The sequence below is a fragment of the Melopsittacus undulatus genome, chromosome Z (assembly GCF_012275295.1).
Source record: "Melopsittacus undulatus isolate bMelUnd1 chromosome Z, bMelUnd1.mat.Z, whole genome shotgun sequence".
NCBI lineage: Eukaryota > Metazoa > Chordata > Aves > Psittaciformes > Psittaculidae > Melopsittacus > Melopsittacus undulatus.
This window is the reverse complement of record NC_047557.1, coordinates 91,622,828-91,636,555: the sequence shown is the minus strand read 5'-3', so window position 1 is coordinate 91,636,555 and position 13,728 is coordinate 91,622,828. Positions and strand designations below refer to the sequence as shown.

Below are 13,728 nucleotides of genomic sequence, written 5' to 3'. Positions count from 1 at the left end.
CAGTGATTAAGAATAGTGTAGTGCAGTAAAATGCTTTCCTCTGTCTCAGGACTGCTATATGTAAAGCTTTTCAGATAAGGTTAGGATACTTATTTAATCTGTTTTTCTTTCTTTTCAGTACAACTTTCAAAGATTTCATATCTCAGATGGAAAATTGGAGAGAAGGCTGTTAGTGCTTCCCTCTGGATTGATTTTATTATTTAAATCAAGATGGAAATAGCTTACTGTTTTATTTAATAGTCTATTTTTTTTCTTTAGACGTTCTTAATGTAGAGTTAGTAGCTGCACTTTTTGTAATAATTGATGCTTAGCTTACTCCTGTTTTTAAAATATTACCTGCATTCTTCCTGCTTGTCTTTTTCATAATACTCTGTTTTCAGGATATGTTCTGATCTAAAATGTATTTTGGGGATTTTTTTTCCTTTCCTAGTGTATGAATCTCTTCCTACTCTTTGCACTCTCAGTGGTGTTAATTTACAGATTTTTCACCACTTTGTGCAGTTCTTTCTGTAACAAACACATCTTTGGCACCAGTTAGAGGCAAATTATTAAAGGAATAAAAACACAGAAGTCTCTTGAAGAATTTTTCAGGTTGGCTGCCTGAAGGCAGATGTTGGACACTCAACGTGTGGTGGTTTTCAGAGGTGCTGACCTCCAGGAAGGCAGCGGAGCTGCCAGTGATCCACGCCTCCCCACAGTGCGTAATTTCAAACCCTGACTGTGGTGTGCTGATGCCAGACATTTCAACTGTTGCTCCTTGGGAAGAAAGGAAATAGCTTCTACAGCAAGGCTCATTTGCTTTGCCTGTGGCTGGGGTTTTGTATAAATTGTTTTGAAGCCACCATGAAAGTTTAACTGAATCGTTAGGAGCAGTTTCTGGCTAGATGTAACATTTGCCTTGTGGGTACACATCACTTCTGTAACATTGCTCCTAAAGCATCTTTCCTGCCTGCATCTCAGGATGGTGGTAAAGACGCTTCCTGTGAGGAAGTTTGGACTTGTACGTCTTGGCAGGAATAGGCTGGAGGTGTGTCCACATCAGTGTTTCAATTTGGTGCATTTCTGAGGCAAGGTCTCCCACTCATGCCCAGCTGCAGGGCTTTACTTAGAGCCAGGGACCAGTTGTGGAGTTCACACACTGAATTTTTTTTGGGTGAAAAACAGCTGAGAGAGTTTTCAGGAGCAGGTCTGCTGTGCTTCAGTTGCTAATGGGTGTTCAGCCCAGGAGACCTGCCCAGAGCCAGTCCCAAGTGAATCCCAGACCCCTTCACCCCAGTCACTTCAAACAGTCAGAAAAGATGAAATGCATATGGTGTGTCTGTCTGGTCTTCAGCACCAACTGTGCTCTCTGTGGTACGATCCTGTTTCCTCGACAGAGCCAAGATGTGCATGACAGATAAGGAGTCTCAAATGCCAAGAAAGATTGTGTGCTGTTAACGCTTCACTAACGGTGCTGAAAAACAGATTTTTCATGCATCTTCTCTAACAGTTGGTGCTGAACCTTACAGAAATATTTTGTAAACTAAAACCTTTACGTTAAAATGTGCAAAAGAAATACCCCATCTTTGTATTTGTAATGTCTGTTGTTAAAAGCATTTTTGAGGTGCTCATATTTGAATATATGACTCCTTTATGCAGCTAGTATGGTATATGGCACTGAGGGTGCCAGCATATGAGGATAAGTAAACAAGCTACCTGCAGGAGTCATGCCCTTAAGCTCCATGAAATTTTTTAAAATTTGATCATAAATATATGCATGTGCTATTTGTTTCTCCTGCTTTATCCCCATTTTTGAAGGAAGAGAAGGAGTAGTATCAGCAGCTAAAATCCTGACACACTGCTGTGTGAGCATGTGTGTGCATAACCAGTATTGGCTTTTTTTTTTTAATATAATTTTTATATTTTACCTTAAATACCAAGCGTGTGGGTTCGCAAATGTTGTCATGCATAGCACCAAACTCCTTATAGTTGCTTTGAAGTGCCAGTCCACCCAAAATTGTAGCCCTCCACCGGGAAAACAGTTCTTCAGACAGGAAATGATGCTGCCTCCTCTTGTAATGCTGATAGCCCAGCTCAGATAGGTGCCCTTCACATGAAAGGAGACAGCTGAGGTTGTAAGCATGGTGCCTGCTGTACATATTGCTTGGCCCAGGAGGTCATTTTCTTTTGATTGCAGTCCATCACCCTATTACACGTCTCTTTCTTCAGGCAGAGCAAACTAAGTTTGAAAGTATCCTAATTGTGGAGAACTGAGATTGTGGCCAGAAGGAGCTATGCCAGCACTGTGCAGAAGACACGACATCTCAGAAGGAAGCTCACATCATGTCTTCTTCTTGTGTGCAAGCTTTATGGTGCTGTTTTTAGTTACCTGCACAAGAGTCTAGGTTAGCAAGTTGGGAATCCATGAAGTCAAAAGCAGCCAGCTAGTAGCCAGTTGCAAAACTGCATAAGCCATTGGACCAGCATCACAAAACAAATTTGTTGCAGCCTTAATTCTGTTGGGGGTTTTGAATTCTTGATTTAACAATACATTTTTTCCCTTTGGAGTATAATTTTAAGAAATACATTGTGTATCATAGAATTATCCCCATGAAACATTGTCCTTCATTTCCTTGTAACATAGTGATTCTTGTATGCTAAAAAAATACTTAACAATAAAAACTTACTGATTTCAAAATACTAACATGATACAGCCATCAGAAACTTAAAGCAGCCTCTGCTTTCTGCCCCATCATCGTTGCTTATGGAGTTCTGTCTGAATGACCAGTGATCTGTTAAATATCTAATTGATCACAAGTACTTAATGTATCTTGACTGTAATCTCCTTTTGGATACAGTGCATGTTTACTGTTTTCGTAATTGCACATATCAGAAGTCTAATATGAGAATATTATGTCTGATATGTCAGATGGCACATTTACTGCAGATACAGCAAAAGATTCATTGAAATTGAGCCTCAGATTCCTTTCACATAAGATATGAAGCTGTTCCACTATTACAACTTGAAAGAATCAAATTTGAGAAGGATGACCAATCGAGTTTCAATGAAAGGTAGACTAGAGACTAGTGAGTCAGCTGGGAGGTCAGAGAGATGCCACAGTAGCCCTATATCAACACTTGCATTTTTGGATATGGTATAATCCTTCTAGCTTTTTGAAGAGAAAAAAGCATCTTTCTGAGGATAATAGAAAAGATAAATAGGTAGAGCTTGAGGTCTTTATCAGTCTTTTAATGTTTGATGGGCCTGGGTGAATATCAGTAGATAGGAGAGGATGTCAAGGCCAAATACAAGTCACTGAATAGACCACGGAGCTTCAGAAGCACAGAACAAGGATCTATCCTGTGCTGTAGATGTTTTTCTGTGAATCAGCAGTTTAGTCTGAAAGGTTTCAGCTTTTCTTTGTAATATGTTTCTAATAAGAGTTAAGAATAGAGTGCCTGTTACTGCTGCCAGCACTATATGTTGTGAGTGCTCCCTGTGCAGTGTATCCACTCCAGCAGAGATCACATGTAGGAGTGGCAGAGGTGAACTGGAACTGTTTATTTGGACAGTTGAATTTTTCCAATCCCAGTGACTCCTAGAGCCTTTCAGACATGTCGGGTTTACTCCAGTGGAAGTTAATTTTTTATGCCTCAGTATATTTAACCTCAAATTAGGGAAACATATCGCTTAGTAATCTAAAAAAAATCCAGAAGGTAATAAATGGGTGTAAGTTGAATAATTACTAGTGCATAATTGCTTCCTTAACGCTCTCATGGATGTGGGAAATATTTCTATGAACTGTGCCAAGTTCCTTCTGCAGAAAGGTCAGATCTTGCAGCCAGAGTGGCAAAATGCCCTCTCCATACTCATTTCTGCTGAGCAAGCTGCAGGATATGTTATTACAGCCTGTGCCAGGGCAGGACCTCTGGCAGTTCTCACACGCTGCAAAATTTCATGCTTAATACATGAATACAGTGATGTTTACAATGTCACATATTTACAATGTTTATTCTCATGCTGTGTTTTTTAATGTTTCTTCTTCCATTAAATGTCCTGAATTTTCTTTTTGCTTCTAGTGGGGAGAACTCGTCTGTTTTGCACTACGGCCATGCTGGAGCCCCAAATAGTAAGACTATTGAAGATGGAGACTTGTGGTAAGTAAAAAGTTGCAGTTCATTTGATATTTTTGTCACACTACTGCTGTTCCCATACACGCATTGTATGTACTCTTGGAGTTAATTAGTAGAATGATGGCTGTGTAATGCTGAAAGTCTGAATCTTTAACGTTTTGCATGCTAGACTTGTCTGTTTTTTTCCAAAGGTCCTGTATACCTGTGTCTCCTGTTGAAATAGAGAGATTGTTTCCAAACACTTCTGTGTGAAAGGCACTTAGAATTTAGTTTGAGAAATTGCTGTATTCTAAGTATAAGGAGAGTTGCAAAAGTTAGCATCTGAGTATCGTCTTGAACCTCAGCTGTCATGGTGGGATAGAGGGTCGAGAGAGTGTTGGCTATTTTTCAAGAATTACATCAAATTGCAGTATGAATTACATCTTCCAAATGCTTATGTGCACGCAGACACCCCAACCTGCAAGTAGACTCTTGAATGTGTGTGGAGATTGAAGTCAGCTCAGTCAAGTTAGGGCAGGGTGCTTCTTGTCCTGTATTATGCCAAAAAAGGTTTTGCTTAGAGTATAGCATTGCCATAACGCAGTTGCAAATACCATATTTTTTTCTCTACTTACCTGTCCCCATGCTTTGCAGTGTCACTGCAGGTAAAAGCAGGGTTAGTGAAAGCACCAAATACATTGCTGTTGATGGGAAGACAACCTAATTGTGTGATGTGTGGTGTAGCAGAATATGCATTTTGTACTTCATCTTCAAAGACTTTGGTCAAAAAACGTGCATTTATGAAAATGCAGAACTAGCTTTGGAGGAGTTAGTTACTGACATTTGATGCAAGATATGTATTAGAGTACTTTCACAGGACATGCTTAAAGGATGCAGGTATGTATTTGCAGTTGAATGTAAATGTATGGAGGAAAGCAAATTAGTACTATTATAGATAAGCTTCAAAGCTATTATGGAAAACAAATTGAATTACAAAGTGAAAAAATATGCCTTGTTGGCTAGTGTTCTGGGTATATCTGCAGGTGATGCAGAATGAATCTCCAGTACTACAGGTAGGTAATTTCTTTTTAACACTGTAAAGATGTTGTGAAAGCTTTTTAGATGGTAGTTATCTTCATCTGTGGTGAATAGTTCACTAAACCCATCAAATACTAACATTAATTTATTGCAGGACAATAGCTTTGCCTTATTATCACACTGTGTTTGAGTGGATAATATGCTGTGGGGATTTGTTGATTAGGCATTGCACACCAACATGGTGCTATATTGGCTGTAGCATTCGATTAAATTTTCAAAAAATGTGTGTTCCCACAGGAAATCTCATAATATGTTACTGAGAGAAGACATGCCACAGTACATTATCATGTACTGTATGTAAAATTAAGGCCTTTAGATGGTGAGGGTGGTAGTATTGCTTGGAGACATCAGGGTGAAGGGTATATATAGGACCCTTTTACTTACAATCTCTGAGGACAGTTTAGTGGATGGCTGAAATCCTTCTTAAACTCTGACAGTATATGCCAAGACTCCTTGCAAACTCGGATTTCCTGCTGTATTGGCAAAATTTTTAAAAAATGTTTGAGCTTTATTAGCCTCAGATATCTGAATGTCAGAAAGGCATAATCTACCAAGTACATTGATCACTTAAGCATTTCAGAACAACTGTGTTGCAACCCCACTTTGTAACCATTTCAACAAAGAGAACAACGTTTAACCCTGCTGCTGAAATGGTCCAATTACATCTTTGTCTTGATGAAATGAAATTTGTCAGGTGTAAATGGGCTTTTGCAAATAAATGCTTCATGTGCATAAGCACACCCTTTCCGTTTCCACTGACTGATACTCATGTAGCAGGCAAGCTTTATTCCACACAATTTTCTTAGTATTTTCCTCAAGCAAGAGTAGAGAAAGTATACAAAATGTAATTTCATTTGTGTAAAGAAAACTTTAAAAATGCACTAATTTTCCACCATTAAAAAACCTTGAACTAGCATGCAAACTTTGAATTCAGCAGCATGCAAATTCAGACAAAGCACTACCTGGGTGGTTTTAATGTATGCTTTTACAAATTTCTAAATTGGGTGTAGGTGCCACATGTACGTGCATACAGAACAGGTTATTAAAATGACAGTATGCTGATTTGTGTGTATATGCTAGAGTTTGTGCATTTGGCTCTCAATTGAGCTTTTTAATAGCTACTGAGAGCCCTCTGTTGGATAATCTTAGGAAGCCCTGAACATAGGGAAAAAATGCCTTTACTTTGGTGAAAAAAAAAAAAGGTAGAAGTGTTTTAAGGGTTATTTCTGCTTCTGACAGTATTTTGTTATAAATCTAATTTAACAATTCCCATACCTGTAGGAATGGAATCGGAAGACTGGGTACTTGGTATTTATTAAATTATTCGGTAGAATTTCATGTCTTGTTTTTTAGTATTATTTGGTGGCTATGAATAACAATCACAAGCTTTGCAGAAATGAGCTTCTTGAGGTTTTTTATGTACAAAGCAGTGTAGTGCAGTAAGTGTCAGTAAATAAGTCAACAAAGCACCTGAATATTAGAAAAAAATCTTTTTGGAAGACTAGTGCTTTGCTTCTGTGCAACACTGAAGTGCATGCATTGTTTGCAATTTCAAAATACAAGTTACAAGGATTTGGTGGTATTGAGAAGAGATGATAGGCAAAGATACTTGTGCTATTACATTTTTATTTTTTTTGTAAGACTGTTATTCCGACCACTACTTCAAAAACTGTGGCAGGTTTAGAACAGCCTGGTTTTATGATGTTCGTTTTTGAAAATTAATCGACATGAAAAGGGTTTATGGCTTCTGTAAGAAACTGCTATGGAATTACGTCTCTAATGCATTGTAATTCACATTTTGTGCAGGTATAGCAAAGGATCTTGGTGCAAGACAAGGAATATAAAGAAAATTTCGTACTCTTCTTGTTAATATAGACTGTCTGGCTAACCTAAACTGTAATTTACAGTTAATAAATATTAAAACTAAACTAACTAACTCATATAAAGCATTATTATTGACATAGAAAGAAATTAGTATTTTTAGGCAAGTGTGGGTATTCAGGAGATACATGCACTTAACTGATACTGATATTAAAGGTAAAATTGCAGTAAGTCAGTTTTTTATATAGATAATTCATGTACTGTAGCATCTATGTGGTGAACATTTAAATTGTATGATCAATATGGTCTAAACCATATTCTTTCCCTTAGCAAATGTCTTTTATCTCCGTGGTCAAAAAGGTCATGCAGATAAATGGGTAGGCTGACCACCCTTATGAATCACAATTCTAGGCACTCAACCCTTTCACTCGGTATTAACTTTAAATAAAATCTTCTACTCAGAATGTTGCAAATCACAGCCTGCAATGATGATGTATGGCCAGGCTAATGTACGAATGCTGATTTTTTCTGTCATCTTAAACCTGTAACAGCTTGGATTGAAACTGAGCCCTAGACTGAGGTTTCTCAAGGTATTGCATTGCTCACTGTAGGCCAAGACATCTGCTGTTTCTGTAGTGAGGCTGTAACTGCATTTTGTAATATGAAAAGTGGAGTCATAAGCAAATGTGCTTGTTGTAGTTTGCAGTCTCCTGCCATGTGCACAAAAGTCTCTTCATGAAAAAATAACCACATCAAAATTTCCAGGCTTTTTCTGAGCCGTCCTCCCACCCCAACCCACTCCCCAGTCCAGTTTGGATAACCAAAGGTCTTTCAAAGTTTGGTGGGGAGTAGAATGAAATTCAAAGTTGCTACTCAAGAAGAAAAAAAACAACAAAACCCAAAGCAGATAAATTCAAGAAGCAAAGATCCTACTCCCCACTATGCATAAATGAAGAGCAAATGAGCACCTGGAACTCATCTCTCCTTTTGCAGTTATTTTGCCTTTGTCTGTACTAGGCAGGGAGATTGGTTCAGTGTTTAGAGTGCCCTTGTGGGAAACAGAAACCTCTTGTTTCAGCTCTCCTCAAACTGATCTCTGACTTTGGCTGAAAGTTATGACTTGACCCTGGGAAATAGCATCTGTGAAAAGTTCAGTCAGAGCCAGTGTGTTTCTTCAAAAAGCATTGGTCTCAACAAATCAGCATCTGCCTTCTGAGAAATGAAAGCATCTATTTTGTTAGCAATGAAGGAAGCAGATGGCCTTGAGTCCTTCCTTCTGTCTTCTGCCCCTGCCTTCCCACTGCTGCAGTGTGGAGCCACACCATGGTTGTGAAAGGGAAGGAGAATACTGGCCATCAAGATACATATGGTGCAGCAGAGGAAGCCAGTCCCTTCTCACCTTTGTGCTTTGGTGGGTTGTTGTGGGAGCCATCAGAGGTGCTGAACCTGAAGTGTATACTTTACGTTTTGATTTCGGGAAGGTCTTTGGGAAAATGGTAGTTTATTGCGTTCAATTTGGAGCCTAGTGATTCGTGCAGCCTGCCTTTGTGAATTCTTGGCATTGCCACATGCTGAAGGCACATCTGGAGCTGATTGCTTTATTGCAGTTGACCAGCAGGGCTTCTGCAATGTCTGACAACTAGAAAATACTTCTGCGATCTTAAAATAAAGATTGATTCTTTGTGATGTGGCTTGCGCTTAAATAATAGAAATGTGAGAAAATAAGCTTGACCCTGGATGTCACAGAAATAGATATGCCTATTACCTGAGATGGTTTTCTGCAGATGTTGTGAGTTACAGGTCTTGGGCTTTTTGTGGTACCTGGCAAATGTGTCTCAGTGAAAATTCAGCACTTAGTAAGCAACTTCTGTTGGCAAGTTCACTGACCTTCAAGCACTTGATGACATTTTGGAGGGTTAGTTGGTTCATTCTGGCTTTGCAAAATACTGAAAGTAATTGCCTGTTCTGCTGAAGCACTCAGTATTTTTGACAATTTGAGATGTTCTCTTGTGTCACAATGTTAGGAAAGGTCTGCTGCTGCATGGCTGTCCTGGTCACCTTTCCACACGCATGGACAGGTCCCTTGTAGGATCATACTTGCCAGTGGGGCCCCAAGGCTGAGCTGTGTCTGGTCTGCACATCCCTGCAAAAATGCGCGCTTTGGTACTTCTGCTTGCTGGTCCAGAGCCCAGTGCTGTGCAAGCAATTAGCAAGGGGTACTAATCCTCCCTGGAATGATGTCCAGACTGTAATTTATTAAGAGGGTTGGGTGAAAGCATAAATAAGGGAAGTACAGCATCAACTGCTTGTGAAGTGCAACAGACCTCAGAGAGAGAGACCATGACCCCTGTATTCACAGTGGGACTGTTATTTATAAACTAAAACTTACTTTAGAAGTTCAAATGGAAGTACATTAGATCATCAGGTGCTGTCTTTTATTTTTTATGACTGTTTCTTTTAACATTCTCAGATATAAGCTTACTGATTTTGATGAAAGCATTGGGAAGAGTTCAGTATCCTTAGTGAAGCGGGATGTTTCCTGCTGAGAAAGCTCACTGCTGTTCCTATGACCTTCTGGTGATGACAATAAAACAAGTTTTACCTGTGGATAGTTTTATTACATTCAGGTATCAGAACATAAGCACTAGGGAAGATTTTGTTAGTGTCACAGTCAAACACATCTGTCATAAAATGTGTTAGCGTAATCCATCTATGTTAAATTTTTTAAATATGTCTTGACTATGTTAACAGGTATTGTTATTTGCTTAGTCAAACAACAGGGTTGGGGATATGGAAAGCAGTTCAGTGTTGCAAAAAGACTTCATCAGAATTACTTATATCTGAGGAATAAAAACTCTGGTTTTATTTCTTCCCTTAATACCCTACTGCAATTTTAAGGTATCAGAATAGGATTGACACCAGGGGGCACTAAAAAAACCTCTTCTGCTCTCTGGAAGGAGGTTATCATTATCTCATGTTTTGATTGTACTTCCCAGAACAAAGGCCTAGCAGCTTTCCAGGAGCACTGCCTTAATGTGCATAATGTGCATTCCACTCAAGTTGTGCTAAACTTGGGTTTGTTTCTTTCCATTTGGCACTTGTATGTACCTTTTAATATTTTTTTTATTTATTATTATAACTTCTGGTGCTGTCAAAAGAACCTGTTTAATTTCTAAGTGCTTGTTGTTTCAGAAGCTTTGCTGATCATAGGGAGGTTTTTTGACTGCAGGTACAGGTTGTTGTGAGAAGTTGTTCTGGATGAAACAGGGAAAATGCTAAGTGTTTGGGGCATTTTATTTTTTAATTACTCAGAAGAGAGAGAAGTTTTAATTACTCAGAAGAGAGAAGAGTTTTCAGGCTCCTGGAGTTGTTGTTGAAGAAGGTGAAGAATATTACAAAACTAAGTTGATTATTGCAAGAACTGATCAGATTTTATGGTTATTCATGAAGGTTAATTCTTCTATTAGGCGGAAGAGAAGTTACCTCACTAAGTTTACTTCTTTGATCTAAAAGTGTAATGTATGGTTTTCTGCAATCCAAAGGTTTGTTGTTTTCTGTATAAGCAATGTGCAATGTGCATTTACCTTTTATATGTACACACAATATGCAAATGCAGTATATAGATTGCATTGAAACTACATCAGCATATTTATCTGGTTTTGCAGTATTCTTTGTAGAAAACGCACTATTGTCTTTTTTCAGGAATGAATAAGTATATAATGTAAAAGGACTTTTTATGACTATTGAGTGGCTGTCATTTGTTTCAGGAAAATATTGAGAGACTTTCAATAAAACTAAAAGACTTAGGTGAACTTGAAAAAAGTATACTGCAGAAGGTAATAAAAGGTTGCTGTGACTCTTCCAAACTTTGTTGGCATTTACACTGTGTTTTATCAAGTTTTGATATGATATGAATGCCAACCTCTAAATCAAAATTCATTTGTCCAGGTGGGGGCAATGTTGCATTAAAAAGCAGGAACTGACCAATCTTTTTTCATCAGATAATAGAAATCCTCCCTTTTCCACCCCAAGTACTTCATTGTCTGCTATTAAAACAATTTATCCTACAGAAAAAAATACTGTATTTATTACTTTTTGAAAGCACTGCTTTTAAGATCCCAGGATATTAATGTGTCAGATGTAAATACTCAACTATTTATGTGGCTGAGACTAGTATTTTCATTTGGCCTCATGCATTTTTTTATGCATTTTGAAGTTCAGTGCAGTAATAATATGTAAAAATTATGGTTAACTTTAACCTTTCAGTCTGCAGTTTTGAAACAACTTGTTGGTTATGGTTTTGTTTCTAATAATAATACTAAGTACATTGCTACTACTTACTTGATGATTGCAAAATCAACCAGCTATCCATTTCTGAAATAATTCCTTTGGCTTGATTCCTCTGGTTTGATTAATATTTACTGTTTTCATCAAGTGTAGATATTTTTCCTTTTGTTGTAGTTAATAGACTATATTAATTTTATGCTAATCTAGAAAAATTGAATTTGATTAAAAATAGAAAAGTATATTTGCTAGAATTAGCAATAATTTTTCTCTAATTGAATATTTTCTGTTGGTACTTGTTAATTCAGGCTATGAGGTTGCCTACCGTCAGAAATGTATAAGACTTTTAACCAATGCAGAGGTTGCTAAGTATTAATAGTGTGTTTGCTGTAACAAATTTTAGCTTTCCTTTAAGTGCTGTGTTATGATCTGCCTCCTAATTTTATGCTTTCTATAGCATATGTGATATGTCTTTTTAATTGTCACCTCTAAATGAGTTTTATCTGCCTTAGTTTCAGCCTAGCATTCCCAGTGTAGTCTAAAAAAATAAGAATGTGAAGTTGTTTAGCTGCTGTTGGACCCATTTGACTAGGGTGGTTCATCTCTAAAGAAAACAAGCAGGGTAAAAACCTAGTACTTTTTTAATGGCTGTTGGTTTAATACCAACATTAATGTCTAATTAATGTCTAATTTATGCCATTCAGTGTAATCCACTTTTTATGGTAGTCTTTATTAACACAGATATACATAAAATATGATAGAAATACTCTTGATGTATGTTCTTTATTTTGGATTTCATCAGCAAAATCTTCCTCCTTGCTCTTGGTGTGAGGAACTCAACTGTATAGGTCAAAATAAAATTTCAGAGGGAGTCTGCTTGGCTTTTAAACCACTGTATGGTGCATAGGGAAGGTATGGTGAGTTTACAACACACTCTTTGTGTATCCCCCCTGAACAAGATGTAATTCCCAGTTCCTGTTGGGTCTTCTCTTGGGTCTCTTCAGAAAACCACTTGTTAATGGTGGAGGCACAGTCTTGCAAAGTGGGGGCCTCAGGAGGAGTCCTTCTAGTGTAATACTGCTCCACATCTAGGCTGAGCCTGATCCTGTCTTTAAGGCAAGAATATTTGATTTCAGTTGTACACTGCAGCACTATAATTTCAACCTGAGGTGCTGCCATGAGGAGTAGGTGTTTCTTCTGAACAGAAAAAAAAAGATGTTCTTACTGGCAAAATAGCATGCTTGACAAGGGGATGGGCAGCCTTCTTTTCTGAAATACTGGTCGCTGCCTTTATTACTGTGCACTTGGCTTGAACATTTGGACCTGTCCATGGAAAAGCTAGCAGCTGTCTTGTCTGGCTTTTTGCATTCAGTTGTCATCTTCTGTAGAGTACTCTGAAACCCTGTCTGGTGGATTCCATTTGAGAATTGATAATTTGGATGTTGCTTGAACAACCCCAGGAACTATAGGATATTTAAAAAACCTGAATGAACCTGTACCGTTGGACACTAGCCCAGATTTTATCATGGAAAAAATTGTGGGTTATTTTACATAGATATGTGTGTGTGTGTGTGTGTGCACATACACACATAATAAAACCTGACAGTATTTACAGTAAAAATCAATAAGTAAGGTCTGACACTTAACCTACTCCTGTGATATCTGGTTTTGTCCAGGCTGGGAAACACGGGGCAGAGTATCCAAAAGCAGCTGCTGAAAGCTAAGGTTCTGAAAGTCCAAATGTTAGCACCTAGGGATGGCAGCCCACATTAGAAGTAGCAAACTCCTACAATTCACTTCTCAGTAGATATCTAGAAATTGAGTATTTCGGTTAACTGCAAAATTTTAGTAACTTAAAAATGTAGCTGTGTTGCTGTTACCCTGTGTTGCTATCACCCATGCTGGTGAGAAGCTAATGGGGTTTGGTGCCCTCAGTTTGATTGGAAAGTCCTTAGCCGCCAATACAGGTTTTTCTTAGAACACTCCCTTCTATTCTCTGCAGCTCTGACATCCTGGCTCCTTGTTTGAGCAAGTCAGCTGGAGCTGTGAATGCCCCAGACATCTCCTTTCCAATGGGGATGTTCCTAATGAATGGAAACTCGCCAAAACTTGGGGTTTGCCACCATCTCTCTTAGATTGATTTTTCAGCAAAGAATTGTCTCTGCTAAAGAGACTACTGTTACTTATTAAAAATGTCTATTAAAAATGGATAATAATTAGGATAATAAAACCCAGAAAAAAATCACACGTTCAGCAAAAAGACAAGTCAAACAGGTAACCCTTCTGTCAGAATTTTACCTGAGACTACTCCTGATCTCTGGCATATTGCCTCTATGGGACTAGCAAAGGTGTTGTATAGCCAGCGCTGACACTTTACCTGCTGCATCTTGTGAAGCATCCATGCTGCTGCCTCCTTCTCCTAACCCAGCTATA

General features: G+C 38.2%; 1 protein-coding gene across 2 annotated transcripts in view; it reads left to right on the top strand.

The window, feature by feature from the left end:
- PEPD (peptidase D) overlaps positions 1-13,728 on the top strand; it is a 145,985-nt gene that overhangs the window by 84,207 nt on the left and 48,050 nt on the right. For both annotated transcript variants that reach the window (XM_031051961.2, XM_031051960.2), the window contains exon 11: positions 4,060-4,137. In XM_031051961.2, the coding sequence (XP_030907821.1) occupies positions 4,060-4,137 (78 nt within the window). The remainder of the gene's footprint in view (positions 1-4,059; positions 4,138-13,728) is intronic.